The sequence below is a fragment of the Eucalyptus grandis genome, chromosome 4, assembly GCF_016545825.1.
Source record: "Eucalyptus grandis isolate ANBG69807.140 chromosome 4, ASM1654582v1, whole genome shotgun sequence".
NCBI lineage: Eukaryota > Viridiplantae > Streptophyta > Magnoliopsida > Myrtales > Myrtaceae > Eucalyptus > Eucalyptus grandis.
In genome coordinates this window covers 25694029-25708829 of record NC_052615.1, presented here as the reverse complement: position 1 = coordinate 25708829, position 14801 = coordinate 25694029, and the positions used below count along the sequence as shown (strand labels likewise).

The following is a 14801-nucleotide window of genomic DNA, read 5'->3' as shown; positions in this document are numbered from 1 at the left end:
GACAAGACGCCTTAGAAGTTTAGAAAAAAGAAAAAAGAAAAAATAAGTTGCAAGGAGACGTGTGCTTTCGTTTTAAGTTGTGAAGTGGTTCGAGTCTTCACTAATTTCACAAAATTACTTCAATTTTAAGTTGCACCACTGAATAGGAAAAGTCGCATGCGTAATGTTCCATGGTACGCACTCCCCATTATGCATACTATGCTATGTTGATATTATTTGTTTTGGGATTGAACCCAATCCCTAATTTTTAGTGTAATAAACGACTGGAAAAAATCATAATTTAGGTGTCAATGTTAAATTTAGTGACAACAGTGGCATGTTGTTAGATTTGGAATGATAGTGGCATGTTAGAAATTGGGGTAGGGCTGGTGCATGGTAACAGCAATAGTGGTTGTGATAGTAATTGGTAAATTCATAAGCAATTGATTCAGCCTTGATGAGACGATCCGAAGACTCCATCCTTGAAGGTTCCTTAGACATTCACTTAGTTGAAGAACTATGGAGGATGGTTCTTGTTGCTACCTACCTCACATGGGGAAGGTGTAGAAGTCTAAAGTGTGCACGTTCCAGGAAGTATCCTGGATGTGACGTGGTTTTGCATCTTAGGGAAAAGTGGAAGACAAGATGCCTTAGAAGTTTAGAAAAAGAAAAAAAGCAGTTGCAGGGAGACTTGTGCTTTCGTTTTAAGTTGCGAAGTGATTCGAGTCTTCACTAATTTCACAAAATTGCTTCAATTTTAAGTGGCACCACTCAATAGGAAAAATTCGCATCGTAATGTTCCATGGTATGCACTCCCCATTATGCAAACTATGCTATGTTGATATTATTTTTTTAGGGATTGAACCCAATCCAAAATTTTTAGTGTAGTAAACGACTAGAAAAATCATAACTTAGGTGTCAATGTTAAATTTAATGACAACGATGGCATGTTGTTAGCTTTGGAATGATAGTGGGATGTTAGAAATGGGGGTAGGGCTGGTGCATGGTAACGGCAAAAGTGGTTGTGATAGTAATTGGTAACTTCATAAGCAGTTGATTCAGCCTTGATGAGACGATCCAATGACTCTATCCCTGAAGGTTCCTTAGACGTTTACTTGGCTGAAGAAATATCGAGGTGGTTCTCGTTGCTACCTACCTCACATGGGGAAGGCGTAGAAGTCTAAAGTTACCACGTTTCAAGAAGTATCCTGGATGTGAAATGGTTTTGCTTCTTAGGGAAAAGCAGAAGACAAGATGCCTTAGAAGTTTAGAAAAAAGAAAAAAGAAAAAGAAAAAAAAGAAGCTACACGGAGATCTATGCTTTCCTTTTAAGTTGCAAAGTGGTTCGAGTCTTCACGGATTTCACAAAATTACTTCAATTTTAAGTGGCACCACCCAATAAGAAAAAAGTCACATGCGTAATATTCCATGGTACGCACTCCCATTATGAAAACTATGCTATGTTGATATTATTTGTTTAGGGATTGAACCCAATCCCTAATTTTTAGTGTAATAAATGACTAGAAAAATCATAATTTTGGTGGCAATGTTAAATTTAGTGACAAAGGTGGCATGTTGTTAGATTTGGAATGATAGTGGGATGTTAGAAATGGGGGTAGGGCGGGTGCTCTGTAACGGCAAAGTGGTTGCTATAGTAATTGGTAATTTCATAAGTAGTTGATTCAGTCTTGATGAGACGATCCAATGACTCCATCCTTGAAGGTTGCTTAGACATTCATTTGGCTGAAGAACTATCAAGGGTGGTTCTCGTTGCTACCTACCTCACATGGGGAAGGCATAGAAGTCTAAAGTTACCACGTTCCAGGAAGTATCCTGGATGTGAAATGGTTTTGCTTCTTATGGAAAAGTTGAAGACAAGATGCCTTAGAAGTTTAGAAAAAAAAAAAGCTACAGGGAGATTTGTGCTTTCCTTTTAATTTATGTGTGGCAGAACGGAAACTTCCAAGAATTAGAGCAATATGGATTTTCTAAAGTTATATTATGAAATAAATTCCTCCCACTTGAGCTCATTCTTTATGGGGAAATTGTCCAAAAGTCCTAAACCTATTGCACTTTTGCAAATTCAGTCATAAACCTTTAAACTTTATCAATTCAATTCTAAACCTTTTCAGTTCTTGCCGATTCAGTCCATCCAATCAATTTTGATTAGAAAATGCTGGCGTGGACGCCAGCAATGCCACATAGGACCAATAGCGTTGATGTGGATAATTTTTAATAATATTTTATTATTTTATTGAATTTATGTAATTTTTTTTTCCTTTTGTCTTTTCTTTCTCTCTTTTTTGGCTTTTTTTCCTTTTCTTTTTTTCTTTTTATTTCTTTTTCTCTTGTTCTCCACGCTTGTCTTCTTCCTCGATGAGCCCCTCTCCTCACCAAATGCTCTTCGTAGCTCCCTTGCCTAAACTAGCGCCACCACTATGACGATCCCTTCACCGACCTTTAAGGCATCAGAGCCACCATCCAACGTCGGTCGTTCAGTCCGACCACCACCAGACGCTTGGAATGCTAACCATCACGTGAAGAAAAAACTTGGTTCACCGGGACGAAACCCGGACGACTTGACTATGGCCAAGACAACGAAAGAAAACTAAATCTCATTGTGGCATTACATCGAACACCTAGTGTAGGCTATGGGAAAGAGGGATTTCGGCTTGATTGAGACCCAAGTACACACCGGAACTTTCGACAAGCAAATGGTAACACATAACAACTCAACGGGGAATTAGCGGGACTGGAGCTCACGTGAGTCGAACGATTGCGGGCTTCGGCCTGATGTGCACTAATCAGGGCGAAAACATAACACAAGCAAGGGCTTACCAGGTTCAACTTGACGACGTCGACTGAGGGGCCGTCGGGGCGAAGCTCGTGCCAGATCTGGTCTAGGCGAGGCTGACACATGCCAGGGCGGGGGCTAGCCTTGGTGAGGGCTCCTCTCACCAGATCTAGTGAGGCCGGCCCTTGCCCGGCAGCCAGGCGGCCTTGCTCCGCGTCGCCGTTGCCCGGCCGACTCTTGGCGAGGCTGCCTTGGCTTGGGTGAGGGTCGGCCTCACCCAGGCGACCCTTGTCGGGCCGCACCTGGGCGAGGGCTCCCCTCGCCGGGGCTCCTCCTTGTGCGGCCGGGTCTTGCCAGTGATGGGTGAGGCTAGCTAGCTAGCTGTGGCTAGTGGCCAGCCACCGAAAAGGCCAAGAAAAAAGCCAAAAAGAAAAGAAAGAAAAAAAAGGGAAAAAAATAAAAAAAAATATTAAAATATTAAAATATTAAAAATTATTAAAAATTATCCACGCGTACCGATAGTCCTACGTGGCATCGCCGGCATCCACATTAGCATTTCCCGGCCAAAATTGGTCGGATGGACTAAATCAACAAGAAGTAAAAATGTTTAGGACTAAATTGGCAAAGTTAAAAGGTTTAGGACTGAATTGGTAATAATGCAATAGGTTTAGGACTTTTTGGACAATTTCCCCATTCTTTATATACACAAGTTCACTCACAACTACTCTATATCTTGAGAAAGGTAGAGAGACAGTGAGAGTGCATCCTAAAGTGTATGAGGTTGTAAAGTCGGGAGACTTTGATTCCTTGGAGACAATAATTTCAGGAAATGGAGAGGACCTTTTCCCCCAAACAACACCAAAGGAGAACAACATTCTTCATGTTGCGGCTCAATACAGGCAAGTAAATTTCATTGAAGGTCTTCTTCAATGTTCATCAAGACCGTCCCTTTGTTGGCAAGTTAACGACAAAGGAGACACTCCCCTGCATCTTGCTGCTAAAGTGGGAAGTTGCGGCGGTTCGAGTCTTCACTGATTTCACAAAATTACTTCATTGGGTTGTTGAGAACGGACAAGTTGATGCATGCAAAGAGCTACTTGAAAGTAGAATTTGCATAAGGATACGGCGCTGCACCATGCAATAAGAGGAGGCCATAATTTGGTGGTGCAGTTGCTGATTGAAGAGGATTCTCAACTGTGTGATATTATTAATGCTGCTAATGAGTCTCCACTTTATCTTGCAATAGATCAAGAACTTTCTCATGCCACTGAGCTGATTTTAGGTGTTTTCTCATGGTCATCCTCACATAAGGGCCCTAAGGGTTTGACAGCTTTGCATGCCGGAATCTCTCTCATTGACCAGTAAGTATTACAAGATAATAAGCCCAGTGATAGCAAATCCAAAACATATTTATTTATTATTATGTTTAGTTTGGGGAGAGGTCGAACACGCTATTTGATTAGTAATATACGAGGGTTATGTTTTGGAAAGATTTGAGTTGTAATTCTCATTGCATTTTCTTTATTGTTTTACTTATCGACTATAAAATAAGTCCAACCGATTCATCTTCTCTTGAAACACGGACCAAAAAAAAAAAAAAATAGTATCCATTTTAGATTATCCATCAATTCGGAAAAATTGCTATTTACAATGTTCGTAATAGCATTTCGCACACGCTAATTTCTTTCTACACGTTTTTCTAGATCTTGTTCTCTTACTTTTATTTCCTAAACTATACCAATATTTTCAGCTTGCAAGTGATGATGAGGCACGTGGCAATATATATACAAAGGATCAGGGTATATATGCTAAATTTCTTAATCCTTGAGGGTAAATTATGATGACTTGAAAGGAAAGGGATGCAATGATTTTACTTTTGAAAATGTAGAAGGTGCTAGTCCTCTTTCATTATCTAAATCCTCTTATAAAGTTGAGTTGGACAGGATATTTTCCATAAAATGATTGGCATTGGAGTAAATTTTAGCCTTTTATTCTAGCCTTGACAGTGCAAATGCCTTGCCAAAAATATGAGAAACTTCTTCTCAAACTGCTTAACGAATTTCTAACAATTTCACTTTTCAATTGATAAACTTTATGAATTTCTGCATTATGCTAGATTGAAAGCATTCAGGTTCTACAAGTGTTACACAAGATCGCCAGAAAAACTTCAAATTACCATGACATAGTCCTTCCTAGTACACACAAAATGGGAAAAACTTAACACGATGAAGCGCAGTTTTAGTATCTATGTCTAGATGCTATAAACAGACTAAATCATAACATTTTCCTATTTTATATGCAAAGTTTGGGAGAAAATCATGGAGAAAAGACCAGAAGCGATCAGAGAAAGAGATGATATGGGGTGGACTCCTCTTCATTACGTTGCTTACTTGGGCAAAGTTGAAGCAGTTAGAGTACTCCTCCAACATGATACTTCTGTGACATACGATTTAGACAATGCGGGGAATCGGCTCTTCACCTTGCAGCATTTCAAGGCCATGCCAAGGTCATTGATGAGCTTGTTAGATCCTGTCTTGATGCTTTTGACATAATAAACACCAAAGGGCAGACGGCTCTTCATGCAGCTGTTGTCGGTGGACGAGTGAATGTAGTTAAGTACATACTACGAATGCCAAACCTGAAGTATCTCATCAACGAACAAGACACCGATGGAAACACGGCTCTGCATTTGGCTGCACTTCATAGAAGTTACAACATCATATTCATACTTGCACAAGACAAGAGGGTGGACCATTTGGCTAAAAATAAGGATCATTTGACCGCAATTGACATTTTTGATACTTATAAGGAGGTATGCTTGCTTGAACATTATAGAGCTCGATTTGTTCACTTTTAGAGAAATTTCTTCAGTATCATTTAGAAACTGTGGCCTGAGTGATACTCATTTCATGTGCAAACAAACTACCCAATTGAAGTCTTTTTGCGTCAACTTTGTTTTGTTTATTCGAATGTTTAAGCATATTAACTATATTTTCAATTCTCGTTCCAAATCAGTTGGACACACATTTGAAAAAGGGCCTCGGAGTGAAGTGATTTCACAATTCATAAATTACAATAAAGAATGAGAAAATTGGGTAGAATTGAACTTTGTGGTTGAGCCTCATTATCACAAGGCTTCGTGGCCTCCCACCTCACCTAACATTAATTAGCAAACGAACTATTTTTAATTGGACAAAAATAAAGTCTTTCTTTATCATTAACGTTCCTACAAAATATCAACATCAATTCATATAGCTTACGAATTTAAATGTGATCTGATATAATAGTCAACAAACCTAAACTCATGATTTGAAGGAACATTATATCAACATCAATTCATATAGCTTATGAATTTAGAAGTGATCTGATATAATAGTCAACAAACCTAAACTCATGATTTGAAGTCTCTATGTTTTTTTTTTTTTGGATACGAGTTGGTATATATTGTATTTTTTTTATCATTAACTAAATGTGTATTGTCATATCTTCTTCTTCTTCTTTTTCTTCTTAAAAATATTAATTTATCTATAAATTGGATGTGTGGACAAAAACGACTTATTGACGAAGTAAAAAGTGAATTATGTATAGACTAATGGAAAAATTAATTAGGCAATATTTATGAGTATTGCAAAATAACAAAAATTTGTAGTTGAAAAGTTGTATCCGAATTTTTATTTCCAGTCTATAACATAGCTAGGAATTTGCATTGTCGTATAGAAATTTTATAGGCATAATAATTATCTTACCAGTAGCTATTATTGCAAAAATCTTCAAAATAGAAGTCTTTATAATCCATTTAATGCTTATAGTTTTTAACCATCTAACTCATTCCCACATATTAAAGCCCAACTTACAATCCGATTTCATGAAAAAAAAATTGTATTAATATCCAACAATTAAATGCATTAAATATACGCTGTTTAAAACAATTTTAAGATTGAATATTTTGCTTTATTAAAATTATTCAGTGACAAATTATTCAAATAGGAAGGTATAGTTTATGACAAATCACTTAGCAAAGCAATTTGAATATTAGTTAATTTTGTTGATTAGTTGATAGATACATGTACATATGTAACTATTACGTTGTATGATCATATCATATCATCTAAGCAAAATTTTTCAATAAGTTTCAAATCCGAGCAACACAGGGGTCTTCAACTAGTTCAAAAGTAGTTGTCTAAATCTTAGTTATCTTGAAAACATGGCAAACATTTAGTATGGAAATTCTCTAAATTTAGGGTATACCATAAAGAGTAAAAAGAAAGAAAAGGAAAGGAAAAAGAGAAGAAAAATGGAGAATAAATCAGGACCGGGATAGCACACTTGTAATTAGAATGTTTACTTTAGGAAACTCTATTTATCTAAAAGAGATGATATGAATGAATTCTCCATGACGTTTTAATAATTGATAGGAGTTCTATTTGTTATATATGGATTTTGAGTGTGTAAATTGAGGCTCTTGAATTATTTCATTGGAAAACTTTCACATGTTAATTGATATATTCTGTACATTTTTTAGATTGGCTACGACGCTACGAAAGTTTATTACCTGTTGAAAGGATCTCATGGACTCCCGGGTTTTCAAGGCTGGTTTGTTGAACATGGCAAGAAGAGATTAGACAATCAATTTGCTCGAGGTCAACCCTCTATATTGACAACTACAGGAAGTAAGATTGCCAATAGAGATAATTTCACTTTGTCAGAAAGAGGCATTATGGATGCTCAACTACTAGTGGCAGGGCTGATAGCCACCGTAAGCTTTACCGCAGCCTTCACAGTTCCCGGAGGTTATAATGACGATGGAATGGCAGTTCATAATGGCAGGCCATTTTTTAGAACCTTTGTGACGTCTAACCCTTTGGCGTTCATTTTCTCCGTCTCGGCAATATTCTTACATTTTGTAAGTTTAACGTACAGCTATGGTCAAAAGCCGAAATATATTCCGACCGTGGAAGGTTGCATTATAATTGCTATGCACGGGCTGTTCGTAGCCTTTCATGTGGCGCTGAGTCTGGCATCGGAGAGATTCCCCCAGAGTTTCGAGGATGGAGTCTCTGTTTGTGTTACCTATGGACTTCTCTTTGCCGTGTGCTTCTTGTCTGATTTACCTGACCACGAGGCTCATGCGTGGTTGCTACATAGGTCTGGCAAAGGATATATACGAAAGTTCTTGCTTGATTGCGGGATACACCGTATCTTTTGATTTCCCTGACGCCGAGGCTCCATTCTGGTCGCTAGGAAATCTAATAAGTTGACCTTGTGCACGGGAAATTTTCTTTTTGCTTTGTCAGCCTTCAAGTTCGAGCACTTTTATGTCAGTTGTCCAAATTTAAAACTTGCCGTTATCGACTGTTGGTTTGTACTCCGCTGAAGGTTTGTTGAAGAATGTGATGTTTACTAGCATATAGTTGACTTTGCTGTTGAATTGGAACTTGCGTTCGACTTCTATGCATCTCTCTTTCGTGGCATAGATGCGCAAAAACCGCAGGAAGTAACATTTTCTGCATCTATTAAGAGCAAGAGTCATGGGTGATGCTTGCAATTATTTCAAAAGCTTCATAGGCCTTCATAGAAGTAGTGATGTCATCTTTCTCTGTAGTCTCAGAACTTTCAAATCAATCCGGTGAGTAACACCAAAAATATTTAGGCACACGAGGCCAAAGATGTATCGCCATATCAACCTATAAAAATTCAATCCCGCACTCACGCCAATAACAATAATTTTAAGACTTGATTTTACTTTCGTAACAAATTCATTACCTCTAAACCTATCTTTTCTTGAGAGGTCCATCCCTAAAGATAAATTTGATTATTCTTTTGAAAGTTTTAGGACTTAATTATACTTTATGATAAATTTCATGACTTAATTACACTTTTTGAAATTTTTAGAACTCAATTATATTTTTCATGGTACTTACCAAAAAAAAATTATATTTTCATGGTAAGTTTTAGGATTTTCAATGCATTTATATCAATACAAATTTGCTAGAACCGGATTCAGCCCAATCATATCTTAAACCCATTCCTGAACATTACCGCACAAAACCCATCCCCATGACAAATACATACTAAGCCCACATTGAACTTATTTTCCATTGAAAAGGGCCTATTTTCTCTTCTTTTTTTGTTGTTGTTGTTCTCCTCTCGTTTTATGATCGTTGTTCATCCTTGACGCCGAGTCCACCATTCCCAGATCCATTTCTTGTCGAAGTTCAAGAGCTGAAACACTAAAATTATCAACAGATATTCACCTAAATCAGTACAATTCAGTGACTACGGCCGTCCTCTGTCACCATCGACTCAACACCCCACAATCGCAACAGTAAAGGAAATGGACAGAACATAAGATTGGAGAAACAGACTGACCCGAATGCTTCAATGGATCAACGCTCCAGCCATTAACTCGAATCCGTTTACTCGTCATCGACTGCCATCCATCACCACAGAGACAAACATAGGAATAGAACGGGAATAGGTGTGTCAGTCTGGGTCGATGAGTAAAATTCTACTAAATCATGCTTAATGACCAACCGATCAATCAATAATATGCAAACTCCACTGGTATGCCTTCGAATTTAACAGAAACTTGAAGAAGTTTATGCGCAGAGAAGAAAAATAGGATGAAGAATCTGTAGAGGGATCTTGAGATGAAGAACTTCCTTTCTATTCTGTTTTTCCTTAATGATCTATTCAATCGAGAGTTATCCTTTTATATACAAGGACTAACTCTGAAACACTGTTTTACAGGTATTGATTCAGTTGAAGAAAAAGTAACTAACTGAAGCAAACGTTGACTAACTTCCAGAATTGAACTATTCTAGACTAACTGCCGAGACTAGTCAAGACTCGCAGCATTATACAGAGTTTTCACAACCGGTTTTCTTCTCATTCTTCTTAGCAGCATGTACATATTCTCCTTCCTCTTCTACATATGTTTTCTCTTTATCACTCTTGTATGTCTTGCTTCCTCTGTTCTTAGCTTCCCCTGTTCTTCCTGGTATCGCTGATAGCATTAGCTGAGAAGCCTCTTTTTCCTCGCTTTTGTTCTTCTGGCTTTTCTTAACAGCCCCCCTCAAATTGGGAATGGGTGAAAACCCGATTCCTAATTTGATTCGTAGCTGATAATGTGTAGTATGAGAGAGGGGTTTTGTAAATATATCAGCAATTTGATAGTTACTTGGAACATATTTCACTTGTAATGACCCTGATGAGACTTTTTCCCTGACAAAATGAAAGTCTATCTCAATATGTTTGGTCCGAGCATGAAGAACAGGATTAATAGTGAGAGAGATGGCGGATTTATTGTCACAGAAGAGCTGTGTTGGACAAGTCAATGAGCATCCTATATCACGAAGAACAAAGCTGATCTAGGTAAGTTCAGCAGATGCAGAAGCAAGTGCACGATACTCGGCTTCTGTAGAAGATCGACTAACTGTGGATTGTTTCTTTGCTGCCCAAGATATGAGATTGGAGCCAAGGTATGTACAAAAACCTGTTGTTGATCTTCTTGTCTCAACACATCTTGCCCAGTCTGAATCTGAGAACCCATATAAGTGAAGAGAGCTTCGAGAGTGAATGAAGACTCCAAGACTTAGAGTCCCTTTTACATACCTCAAAACTCTCTTGAGTTTATGTAAGTCTGCTACAGCTGGTTTCTATAATTTCTGACATAGTTGATTTGTAGCATATGCAATGTCAGGTCTTGTTAAAGTCAGATACTGAAGGCCACCTACTAAGCTTCGATACTCGACAGGATTGGAGAGTAGAGCATAATCATTTATCAGAACAGTTGGTTTCAATGATACAGGAGTGGTGATTGGTTTGCACTCAAGCATATGAGCTCGAGTAAGAAGATCCTTGGCATATTTAGTGTGGCACAGAAATAGATGATCGAAGGTATTTTTAACTTCAATGCCAAGAAAGTAATGTAATGGTCCAAGGTCTTTCATATAGAACTGAAGACTTAGAGAATGAATAAGGTTGGAAAGAGACTGAGAGGAGCTTCCAGTCAGTATAATGTCATCAACATATAGTAGTAAAAGAACGGTGTCTATATCAGTATGATAGATGAATAAGGATGGGTCAGTTGAGCTGCAAAAGAACCCATATTCAAGCAGAAAGTTGCTGAACTTGTCAAACCAGGCTCGAGGAGCTTGTCGAAGTCCATAGAGAGACTTCTTGAGAAGACATACATGATGAGGTTTCTTGGGATCTTGAAAACTAGGAGGCTGCTCCATGTAGACTACCTCATTCAATGTACCATGTAAGAATGCATTTTTGACATCTAGTTGATGAATTGGCTAGTGTTTCATCATGGCTACTGATAGAACTATGCGAATTGTAACATGCTTAATGACTGGACTAAAGGTTTCTATAAAGTCAATGCCTTCTTCCTAATGAAACCCCTTAGCAACCAGTCGAGCTTTAAGTCTATCAAGACTACCATCAGCTGCAAGTTTCGTTTTAAATACCCACTTACAGCCGATTATATTCATTTGATCAGTTCGAGGGATTAATTCCCAAGTTTTATTATGATAAAGTGCATCCATTTCTTCTGTCATTGCTTTATACCAACCCTTATGTGCTAATGTTGTTTTGATTGTTTTTGGCTCAGGAGGTACTTCATATATAGCAAGACATGCATACCGAGGATTGGTCTTAATAATGCCAGACTTAGACCTAGTCTTCATAGGGTGAGTAGGTAATGTACCTTGAGAATCTGTCTGATTATTTGAAGTGTGTTGTTCCGTTTGATTAATCTGATATCTCAATTATGGAAACAGGTACTTCAACTTGTTGTGGACTATCTTGAGTAGTGGTGGATACTTGTTCCATAGTAACTTCAGCTGGTGAGATAGAAACTGCTTGTTCTGTGCATTCAGGTGAGATTACTCCATTTGTGTGATTCACTATGGCTTCTTGTTCCCAATCTGTATACTGAGAAGTTGAATGAGTTGTGTGATTTGTAGTAGAGGAAGCTAGGAACTGCTCTTCTTCTGTCCACAATTTATATAAGTGTGTATAGGGAGGATAGACTGTTGCTAATTTCTGAGAGAATGGGAAAAATGTTTCATCAAACACTACATGCCGGCTAATGTAGACATGACCAGTAGTAGGGAGAAGGCATCGATATCCCTTATAGTGATCACTGTATCCAAGAAAGACACAGGTTAGTGACCGTGGATCAAGCTTATTCTGTGCATACGGTCGAAGACAAGGATAGCAAGCACAGCCAAAGTTTCTGAGATGGTCATATCTTGGGTTATGCTGATATAATTTGCTGAAAGGAGACTGCATCTGTAGTTTTTGAGTAGGGAGAATGTTAACAATATAGTTAGCTGTTACAAATGCATCTACCCAAAATTTCAGTGGAATTTTTGCATGGTATAGCATAGCCAGACCAAGTTCAACTATATGCCGATGCTTCCTTTTAGGTATCCCATTCTGCTCAGGTGTATATGGACAGGAGATATGCTGTTGAATGCCACAGTTCTGTAAGTGGGTTCTGAATTTTTGGCTGATAAATTCTCCTCCACCATCACACTGAAAGGTCTTGATCTTACAGTTATGCTGATTTTCTACTAATTTTTGAAACATGAGAAAAATACTATAGAAATCTGACTTCAACTTTAATGGGTATATCCAACTAAACCGAGAGAAATTGTCAACAAAAATGACATAGTACTTGAAACTCTGAAAAGATTTAACTGGAGAAGGTCCCCGGGATATCACAAAGTGAATCTGTTGTAGAGGTTTTGTAGCTGTAAAATTCGACAATGGAAAAGGTAGAGCAGTACTCTTAGCTATTTGGCAACTTCTACATACAGATTGTGTTTCTTTGTTATGCTGAATCAAATTTTGAGCCTTCAATTGCTTCAAGATACTCTATTTGTATGAGCCAGACGTTGATGCCAGATACTCTCTGCAACAATTCTTTGTCTTTGTGTGAAATAAGCTTCTGCAGCATAAGGGTCTACTTTGTATAACCCTCTAACCTTCCTTCCTAGCTTCATGGTTGTGTTGGTTGTGCTGTCCTTGAGATACACACCAGTTTTGTCAAAAATAAAGGAACATGGGTAATCATTAGTGAATTTTGACACTGATAGAAGATTTTTCTTAATCTCAGGAACAATCAGCACATCATTTAGAGGCAAGGCAGTAATTGCAACATTCAATATTGCATTACCAATGTATTTGACAGGTAAACACAGACCATTGCCTATCATAACTGTTTTAGCATTGTTATTTTTAGAAAGACTATGAAGTATACCAGCATTGGAGGTGATATGAGCTGTTGCTCCGGTGTCCGATACCATTCTTGATCATTTGCCTCCTCGATGTGTAGTGCTGCTAGGGCTGTTGGTATATCCTCAACTTGATAGGAGTTATCAAACCGATACCAACAATGTAAAGCATCATGACCAGGCCTCTTACAGATTTGACACTCAAGTCGAGTGTGTTTTGCTAGTTTCTCTACTTGTACCTTTTTGTGGAGAATTGAATTTGGTGCAGGATATGACCTAATATCAGAATACCTTTGTGCTGATACATTGTATGGTCTAAACCCTTGAACAGACCCAAGCCGAGGAGGTATTGATTTGTTTGAACTGCTGATTTTCTTGTTCATAGTTCGAGTTATTATTCCCGTAACTCATATTTCTTCCAGATAACCAAAGTTTCTATATCCGGCATTATATGTTCTTCCTCTTCCATAACCTCTTCCTCCACGATTACTTATTCTTGATCCTCTAAGAATAGCATTTGGTTGTATATATTCTCCGTCGCCTCTTCGTTATGTATAGCTTCAGTTTTCCTCTGGCCATAGTAAGCTAGGTTAGGTCTGAACTGATTTAAAGAATAAGTCTATAACCTGGCTTCGAATCTTTACAAGTGTGAGATTACTTAATCATATTCTAGTTGGGGCTTCAAGCAATAGATTGTAGTTTTGAAACTTTCGTACTCGATCCCAAGCCTTCCCTGCATTCCAAATAGTTTTGTGATTTCATCCACCGGTTTCCTATGGCATTCAATTGATCACATATTGACTTGTATTCCCTAAGATATGCTGATAATGTTTGTTCACGTTTCTGGCAAGCTTGCAATTTCCCTCTTAACTCGAACTCCTTAGCTACTGATTTTTGTGTGAACCGATTTAACAGAGCTTGCCAAACTTCATAAGCAGTGTTTAACCCAATTATCAAGCTGAGTATATTTTCTGATATTGCACCACTAATCCAAGAGGATACAAGTTGATTAGTTTTTATCCAATCATTATAATCAGGATTAGAGATCTCAAACACTTGACCTCCTTCTTCAACCTGTACTGTCTTTGCAGGTGGTGAAATTTCCCCATTCACAAAACCGAATAGATCTTGTCTTCTTAAGAACCTATAGAATTGAGCTTGCCACAGGAGGAAATTATCCTCAGCTAATTTGATGGTAACGAAATTCGAGATATTTACATGAATAGGAAATGGATATCTCAAACTTCTTGCTGCCATTCTATTCTTCCTGATCTCCGATCAACTTTAGTTGCGACACAAATTCTACTGATTTGCAGTAAGATGCAATGAGAATATTGCTGATGAAGATTTAGATGTGGATGAAGAATACCAACTTACAGATCTTGTTGGACGATTACCGATATCTTCAGAGATCAAAGAAGCTTTGAATCTAACTTTGATCTGGTGCAGATCTCTCTATTTTGTTCAGCATCAAGATGATTTCTTCAGGATGCAGCTGCTCGATACCATGAAGAAGTTTATGCGCAGAGAAGAAAAATAGGATGAAGAATCTGTAGAGAGATCTTGAGATGAAGAACTTCCTTTCTATTCTGTTTTTCCTTAATGATCTATTCAATCGAGAGTTATCCTTTTATATACAAGGACTAACTCTGAAAAACTGTTTTACAGGTATTGATTCAGTTGAAGAAAAAGTAACTAATTGAAGCAAATGTTGACTAACTTCCAGAACTGAACTATTCTAGACTAACTGCCGAGACTATTCAAGACTCGCAGCATTATAC

At 37.9% G+C, this 14801-nt stretch overlaps 1 protein-coding gene and 1 long non-coding RNA gene across 2 annotated transcripts; one reads left to right on the top strand and one right to left on the bottom strand.

Annotated features, from left to right (window-relative positions):
* The first annotated feature begins 5402 nt into the window (after positions 1 to 5402).
* On the top strand, positions 5403 to 7979 carry LOC120286311 (protein ACCELERATED CELL DEATH 6-like). The gene is made up of 2 exons (XM_039310837.1): positions 5403 to 5585; positions 7296 to 7979. Exons 1-2 carry the CDS (start codon positions 5403 to 5405, stop codon positions 7977 to 7979), a joined length of 867 nt encoding a protein of 288 aa, XP_039166771.1.
* Positions 7980 to 8906: 927 nt separating this feature from the next.
* On the bottom strand, positions 8907 to 9205 carry LOC120292690. Its single transcript, XR_005550292.1, has 2 exons — positions 9143 to 9205; positions 8907 to 9003 (listed from the first exon to the last, which is right to left on the bottom strand). It is a non-coding gene; the product is annotated as an uncharacterized LOC120292690 (long non-coding RNA).
* Positions 9206 to 14801: the final 5596 nt, after the last annotated feature.

Bases quoted from the DNA above. Each gene is read 5' to 3' on its own strand.
- LOC120286311 (XM_039310837.1), top strand. From the start codon at position 5,403: ATGCCAAACCTGAAGTATCTCATCAACGAACAAGACACCGATGGAAAC. The intron at 5,586-7,295 runs GTATGCTTGCTT...TACATTTTTTAG, and splicing joins TTTTTGATACTTATAAGGAG to ATTGGCTACGACGCTACGAA.